This window comes from Chenopodium album, chromosome 13, assembly GCF_948465745.1.
Source record: "Chenopodium album chromosome 13, dcCheAlbu1.1, whole genome shotgun sequence".
NCBI lineage: Eukaryota > Viridiplantae > Streptophyta > Magnoliopsida > Caryophyllales > Amaranthaceae > Chenopodium > Chenopodium album.
Genome location: NC_137846.1, coordinates 51,562,414 through 51,571,079, shown reverse-complemented (window position 1 = coordinate 51,571,079; position 8,666 = coordinate 51,562,414). Strand labels below are relative to the sequence as shown.

At 39.9% G+C, this 8,666-nt stretch overlaps 1 protein-coding gene across 1 annotated transcript; it reads right to left on the bottom strand.

Annotated features, from left to right (window-relative positions):
• Positions 1–3,481: 3,481 nt before the first annotated feature.
• Positions 3,482–3,910, bottom strand: LOC145575705 (uncharacterized). The gene has a single exon (XM_081633526.1). It carries the CDS (start codon positions 3,908–3,910, stop codon positions 3,482–3,484), a length of 429 nt encoding a protein of 142 aa, XP_081489652.1.
• Between the last annotated feature and the right edge of the window lie 4,756 nt (positions 3,911–8,666).

Genomic DNA, 8,666 nt, shown 5'->3' with positions numbered 1-8,666 from the left:
GTTTTATTTTTTTCGCTTTATTAAATAATTTTTTGATCACTGTATTTGAAAAAAATAATTATATAACTGTTGCACATGTCACGCGGTATAAACCACTACACCCTCTTTTAAAGTTTTAGAAAAAAGAAAAATTAACTATTATTTGTTTAAAATAATTTTGATTGAAAACCGCACTATTTATTTTCTCCCTTTTGTGAGAGGCTTTTATTGCCAATTGGCATAACACTGCACTACTACAGTTGTTTTTTTTTTCCCTTTTGTAAATTGTGAGAGGATTGTAACAACTGGGTGACAACTAGTATTATGATAGCTGTCGTAGAAAATTAGCCTCGAAAAAAAAATATATAACCGTTGCATATGTCATGTGTTTAGTTTTGATTAGAATCTCATTAGTTTCATAAATGTATGATTATATGCATTTCTGTGAGCATGGTACACATTTTTTTTTTTCATTTTTTTGCAAATGAAGCTAGTAGCCAAAGAAATAAAAGGCAACAAAAATAAAAATAAAACCAACTAGGCCTATCAAGGAGGAACAAGGCGTGGAAAAGCAACACCTTGAGCATCCTCACTAAGAATCCTACGAAGCTCTAAAGGAGCACTACCTAGAATACGAAGACTAGTTAATTGAGCCACCCCTTGATTAGCAAGCCAGTCAGTAGCCCTGGTACCCTCTCGGAGAACATGCACCACCCTAACCTCCCAATCCTCTTTATTCAACAATGTGTGGCAGTAGTTGATAAGGTGAGCACACTCACCGCTTCCCTGTTCCTTCGAGTTCATGGCTTGAACACAAGCTAGATTGTCTAGTTGGACTAAGAGTTTGCTAATATGAAGATTACGAGCTAGCTCCAAGCCACGAACAAGGGCTCTAACTTCAGCTCTATATGCCACGCAGTAGCCATAATTGGCCGAGAAAGCTAAAATAAAAGTGCCAAGGTGGTCTCTAATGATGGCACCACCACCAGCAGGGCTAGGAGAGCCTTTGGTGGCCCCGTCAGTATTCAGCACATACCAATCCATAAGGGGAGCAGTCCACGCAATACATCATTCCACTTTTCTATTGAGAGCACTTTCCAAATGCTCATTTGCAGGAAAAAGACTACTCCAAGTCTCATTAAAGCGAACATGGAGGAAGGCACCAACATCAACTGGGATATCATTACCATTGCGAAACATGTGGTTGTTGCGCCATCGCCAAATCCACCATAAAGTAATATCAAAAAATGTAGGCCACTTATCCTCTTTTTCTGTACACACACTCTCCAGATTAGAAGTCAACCAATTCTTGAGATCACTCTGGAAAAAATCGGGGGAGTTGCTACGCCCTCCAACTCTTTTCCAGACACTTCTCGTATGTGAGCAGTCACGCAAGATGTGGAGATTGGATTCATCTTCTTTCCCACAAATAAAACATCTAGAATTACTTGTAAGCTTGCGTTTGAACCTGTTCAAATTGCCCATATGCCAATCATGACATGCCAGCCACATAAAAGCCCGAACTCGTTGCTGCACTGGGGCTATCCAAATTAAGTGCCACACATCCTCATTAAGAGCAGTAGACTCCTTTCGAATGATTTTAAGTGCTGACTTAATGGTAAATTTACCTTTAGGAGAATTCCTTTAATAGAGCAATTCCTCAACATCAGGATCATCACAAACTTCATGAGATTGAATGAGGTGAAGGGTGTTTTGGTCGAGCAGATAACCAAAAACATCCCACTTCCAGACTGAACCACACTCCCACATCTCCTCCACAGTGGGTCCTAAGATGTCATCCAGGATAGTTTGAATAGTAAGTTCACAAGGGAACACTAGTTACCCATCTATGGTCCCAGAATAATGTTTTGGTCCAATTCCCTATAGCCACTCTTAATCCTTCACATAAATATTTGGCGTTCTCAGAAATTCCTCGCCAAACATTTGACATTCCTTGCCTAGGTTCGAACATGTCCGAGTCCTTCCCTTACAATATTTATCCCGAATCACTCTCGACCAAAGAGCATTGGGGTTTGTGAGGAGCCTCTACCCAAGCTTTTCTAAAAAAGCCGTATTAGCTTGACTAGCTGATTTAATGCCAATCACTCCTTGAGATTTAGGTTTTTGTAAGGTCTCCCAAGCCAGTAAATGAACACGCTTATGGTCTTCATCACCTTCCCAAATAAATCTTCTTGTCTTCTTATCCACATTATCACACGGTTTTCGGGATTTTCGCCGTTTGCATAGAATAATAAGCTATGGAAGAAATTGTAGAATTAGCTAAGGTGATTCGACCAGCAAGTGAGAGATACTTGGTTTTCCACCCCGAAAAACGCCTATCAATTTTCTCGCAGAGGTGGCTAAAAGTTTCTCTTGTAACCCTACTAGATATGGTCGGCATACCTAAGTAAAAACCCAGGTCAGTGGTGGATTCAATGCCTAGTACCGAAGCAATGTTGTCCTGGTGGTCTTGTGGCACATTATTAGAGAAATAGACCCTTGATTTAGCAAGGTTAACCTTTTGGCCAGACGCTCTACAAAATCTGTCCAAACAATCACGCACCGTGGCAGCTTGATCTTCATTGGCTTCCGCAAAAAGAACAACATCGTCTGCAAAGAAAAGGTTGGACAGTAATGGTCCATTCCTACTTGCTCGAATAGGTTTCCAATGTTCTTGGATAATAGCCTCCTCAATAGTTTGATAAAGTCTCTCCATGCACATCACAAACAAGTAGGGAGAAAGCGGATCACCTTGTCTAATCCCATGAGTCGGAGTGAAACTTTGAGATGGTTCCCCATTCCAAAGCACTTTCAAAGAGGCAGAGGAGACACACTCCATGATGACTTCTATCAATAAATAGGGAAGGTGCAAACACGAATAAAACTCCAACGTAAACGGTCGTAAGCTTTCTCAAAGTCAATCTTTATAACCATAAACCCCTTCGACCCTTGTTTCTTTCGCATAGTGTGGATGACTTCTTGAAAGATAACAATGTTGTGAGTAATTTGATGCCCCGGGACAAAGCTTCCTTGGGTGTTCGATATGAGCACAGGGAGAATAGGCTTGATTCTATTAACTATGACTTTAGTCACAATTTTGTACACCACATTACAAAGACCAATGGGACAAAATTGGGAAGGACCTTCTGGGTTATCAACCTTCGGGATGAGGATAATGTGAGTATCATCCAGATTTTCCGGTAAACCTTTGCCATTGAGAACATCCAAAACAGCTAGGCACACCTTTTCTTTGACAAGATCCCAATTCTTTTGGTAGAATAAAGCTTGAAAACTGTCCAGTCCTGGAGCTTTCAGGGAACCCATATGATGTATCACCTCTTCAATTTCCATGGAAAAGTCTTGAAATATTATTCCAATCCCTCACAGAGAGCTCGGGGAAAATATCACAAGGGATTTGAAATAAATCGTTCCCACCTTCCTTTGTAAAAAGATTAGATAAGTAGTTAACAACATTAGATTTAATTTCTTCCGGATCATGAATTCAATCTCCTTGTTCGTTTTTCAACGCAACAATTTTATTCTTCCACCTTCGAATAACATTACTAAGATGGAAGAATGTTGTATTTCGATCCCCGTTTTGAATCCAATCCACCCAGGCTTTTTGATACCAATATAACTCTTCCTCTTCAAGAACTTCGTCCAACTCTCTTCTTAAAGATGCTTCCAATTTGATCAAGCCCCGATGAGGGCTTGAAGACATAGACTTTTGGACCCCAGCAATACGAGCAAGACGAGTGCGTTTTCTTCTGAAAATATTATGATACACTTCCTTGTTCCAGGTTTGCAATTCATTAGCCAGGTTTGCTAAGGCAGGGACAAGAGGATCTGTGGTGTTCCATTTTTTAGTGAGGAAATCATGACTTTTTTCATGAGAAAGCCAGGTTGCTTGGAACCAAAATGGTTTTTTCATCACTTATAACGGAACAAAACCATTTGGATCAATAAATATTGGACAATGGTCAGACACCACTGCCGGAAGATTGATGTTTCACTTTTGTACGCTCAAAAGCTAAGCCCCATTCACTGTTGCAAAATGCTCTATCCAGTCGAGCACTCGTCCAAGTCTCAGGAGTTAACCCCCTTGCCCAGGTATGAGAGGCCCCTACAAACTCGATTTCCAGCAAATTCATGTCCTGCATCAAGTCATTGAACCTAGCAGAGCGCCTAGTCATTTCAGGGCATGAACTACTTCGTTCACTTGGGTATCTAGTGTCATTAAAATCGCCTGCAATTAACCATGGTTTGTTATGTTTTGAAGAAAATTTCTTTAATTCTTTCCATAAGTCCTTGCGACGGGTCGGGTCTAGGCTAGCATAGACAGTCGTGAAGTACCAAGGCTGCCCACCCACTCTAGTGATGTCCATGGTTATGTATTGGTTGTGTTTAATGATAGGTTCAATTGTCACCAGCTTTGATTTCCAAAAGATCCATATCCCGCCACTAAAGCCTTAAGCATCGACACGAGTATGACCCCTGTAATTGAGGATATTGGCAATTCACAACTCCTGTTCCCCGCCCATGTGGGTTTCAACCAAAGCCAAGACGTTCGGTTGATTTATACGAATAGTTTCTTTCAATCCAGCAATGAAAGTACGACTTCCCGCCCCTTGAACATTCCACACCATGCAGGAAATAGGTGGGCTAATTGGATCAGAATTTGCATGGTACACCTATTTTAAAATGTGAAATGAATTGTATTCCATCTATCCTATAATAAAGTGTCTTTTTTTTTTTGTATAATCAAATTATAAAATTCTGACCCCAATGTATACAAAAAACATAATCATCTCACATCTCGATAGAAACGTCTTAATATGCAATTTTATATTATCGGTATGTTTTTAATACTGGTATAATATTATAAATACGTAATTAAAATATTGATTGTAAAAGTCTTGTCTTGAAAACAATTTATAACAAAAAGAAAATGACAATATATTATATGATGGAGGGGATAACGTCATCTTATGACCGGTTTATATTTTACTTTACTTTCCCTACTTTGATTTTTTTTTGTTCGTCAACTTTTATTCAGTTAGTTGTTTATTTTTCATGTAATATATGTGGATTATTTAACTCTATATTAAATTCTACCATGAAGTTACTTCCTCTTGCAAATGTAAACCTTACGAGAAACCATGCGAGAAATCTGACAATTAAAACTGCTTTTCACGAATTGGAATTTGAGGGTATAACTATCCTATTAGATAGTTCCCCTTTGGTGGAGGAAGTCCGGTTCGAGCATGGTGAACATATCATTTTCGAGGTAATGTTACATCAACTCTCAATTAATTAGTCAATTATCAAAGACATCATTTTAAAATAATAATCTGTTAGAGATATTAGGATACATTTTAAATGCTAGGACAATACTTGCACTTGAAAATAATGTCAAAATTTTGCGTACATAAACTCAAAAATAAGTGGATTAAATCAACTACTTGGAATGATTTAATATTTTACAAATTATTTGTATTTTTAACAAGTATGTTTGAGAGTGCTAAATTAAGAGATACCACTCCTAATGCTTTCCGTGAATGAGTTAAAAAAATGTCTCCCCCTTCCCCCTCCCCCTGATCTTGTAGGTAACCCAGTCCGCCATCATCAGCATTCATCTTCTGTGAGCTCGCCGCTGGTATCCCTTCCTAAATCCTTCAAATCCGCTCCCTCCTCCCCTCATCCATCTGTTGCCTTCTCCCTTCCTCCTTCTTCTTTCCAATCTCTAGCTGCCTCCTCTCCTCCCCCTGGGTTTGTTTCTGAAAGTCAGGTTTTCTTGTTGTTAGACAAGGACCGATGCGTTTCTCTCTGTACTAATTGAAAATTCTCGCTGATTGGGAAAGTTATAGGCAAGTCCTTCTCTTTCTCCTTCTTGAAAGACGTTTTGAAAATGCTTTTGTGCACTGCTCTGGTTGGGATATCCATCTGTTGGGGAAAGGTTTCTTTTTGCTTAAATTTAATTTTCAAGAAGATTTGCAAGATACCCTTGAGCGTGGTCCTTAGAAAATTAGGGGTTTTCCTCTGTTTTTAAGATTGTGGGAACCTGGGTTTAGACCTTCGGACGCGGTAATTGATTCTGCAGTTTTATGGGTCACGTTGCCAGAGCTACCAATTGACTTTTATGATAAGGAGATATTAATGGGCATTGGCAATAACTTAGGAAATCTTGTTAAAATTGATGTGAAGACAATGGATAGGGATAGAGTTCGCTTTGCAAGACTGCTCATTCAGATTAATCTGTCTAAGCCTTCTCCGTCGGCGATTTGGATTGGCAACTTCCTGCAACCAGTTCAGATGCAAGATGCATCAAAATTCTGTAAAGGGTGTAAAGGGTATGGTCATTGGACCTCGGATTGCAAGAAAAACCCAATGCAGGATAAAAAAAAGTCAAACCCCTGTGGTAAACAATTCTTCATCAAAGACAAAGGATGATTGGGTTCAAGTTGTCTGCAAATCAAAGAAAAATCTGAAGCAGGCGTCGGCAAACGGAGAAGTGCAGCAGAGAGGTAGATCAACCATGAGATGGGTAGAAAAAAGGAAACAGAGTTTTTCTTCGAATGGGCGCCAAATTTTTGTTTTGGGAAAAAAAGATTTCAATTTTGAAATCCCTCACATTTTAACACGTCACCCCCTAGATTCACCTCATCTCCTTACAGCTGGACCTCACTTTCATTCTTTAGATAATTCTTCTCCCTCCTCTAGTCAAACCAGTCCAAACTCCCACTATTCCATCCCTCTTTCAACTAACCCATTCCAATTTCTCTCTCCGGATTCCCCTTCACTTGAGCAAGATGGTCTCCAATTATGCAACCTACAACCCATCTCCAGTGCGCGACATATTTCACCCATCTAGAAGCCCCGACCACTCTCCATCTTCAACCCCGACTAGCACTCCAAACTCGTTAGCGTCACCTCCTTGGACTCCTCCCTTTCCTCAAGAAATTTATCCAACCTGGAAATCTCATGTGGTAGATCTGACGTCACCGAAAACCGGAATTTCGGACCTGAATCCAAATGTCATTCAATTCATGATGGAAACACAACATTGGGCAGATATCAACATTGTTCTGCCAGAGGTCCTCCGTCAGTGCATTCTGAACCCACTACAAGTTCCGGCTGAATGGAAGGAGATGAAAATGTTGTCGAACCTAGGCGATCTTCTTCTTGCCCACCTCCCAAATGTGGCAGATATGGAATTTTTAGTGGGAGCTGTGAACAATTTTTCTTCTAGAGGATGGAACAACTGATGTTAGAGAATTCCAGGGAGGTTATTCCACCAGAATTTTCCTCGATCCTAGATACCCCTCTGGTTCTCCCTCGGCATATCGAAATGATACAGCTGTAATTTCTTGCAATCACCATAGAAACTCAAAATTGGACGAATGTGATGAAATTGGAGCATTCTAGAAGGAGAGAACGTCAAATTCAATTGACTATAGGCTGGGAGCTCGTAGGAGTGCACGAACTCAAAAGGTCAATAAGTCTATCCCTGGAGCTGAGGCATTACATTTTATTCAATCCGACTTCTGGGCAGGATCGACAGTTTTTGAGAGATCTACCAAGCGGGGAAGTAGATCCCTTTTCTCTCCCCCCCCCCCCCCCCCCCCCACAATTCGTGATATGTCAATTCTTTACTAGAATGTGATAGGGATTGTGAGGCTCTCCTTCTTAAGAAATATTTGTCTCTTGATTCTGCAGCATCAACCTCATCTGATCGTTATTTCTGAAATCTGTATGGGTATGTAGGACAGGCACGGATAAAATTATGCGGAAGCTCCCTTATGATGAATGGCTAATGGTGGAACCGACTGGGTTTTCTAGATGAATTGTTTAGTATAGGTCAAGCCATGTTTCGTTTGAACCCACTAGAACAACTTGTCAGGGGATTCATGGTATTCTTCAGGTTCTTTCTCCCCCCAAAAAATTTTTCCTTTCTAGTATTTATGCTAATCCTAAATTTCGTGTGCGAAAATTGCTATGGTCTGATTTTGAAATGTTTAGTTCTTTTATGGATTTGCCGTGGGTAATTTTGGGTGATTTCAATGAAGTGTGCTTCTCTCATGAAAAGTTTGGTGGTAGACCGATTAAATTACACAAAGCTAACGCCTTACTTAATTGTATGCGTTCATGCAATATGCTTGATTTGGGTTTCTGTGGTCAGAAATTTACTTGGACTAATAAGAGGAAAATTGGGCCTATTTTTGAAAGACTTGATCACAGAGCATGGAATAATATGGAGTGGATCTCTCTTTTTCCTTCTAGCCACTTAAAAATTCTTCCCCGTCTTACCTCTGACCATTGTCCCATCCTTTTATGCTTTGCTGAAAGAATTGGTTTCCAAGCCCCAAAACATTTTCGCTTTGAACCAATGTGGTGTTTGGAACCCTCCTTCTTTTCCCTTGTGCCCTTTGAGTGGTGTAAAAGTAACAAAAAAAATTTTGACAAACTGAATGACATCTCCCTTGTTTGTGATATCTGGAATAAAAATGTGCTTGGTAATCTTTTTAAGAAAAAGGCTCGCCTCATAGCGAGATTGGAGGGTATTCAAAAATCCCAAGGCTCTAATGGTTTTTCAAACTACCTTTTTGACTTGGAGAAGAGTCTTCAAGAGGAACTCTTGGAGATTCTTTATGAAGAAGAATTATTTTGGATGATGAAGTCTTGTTGAA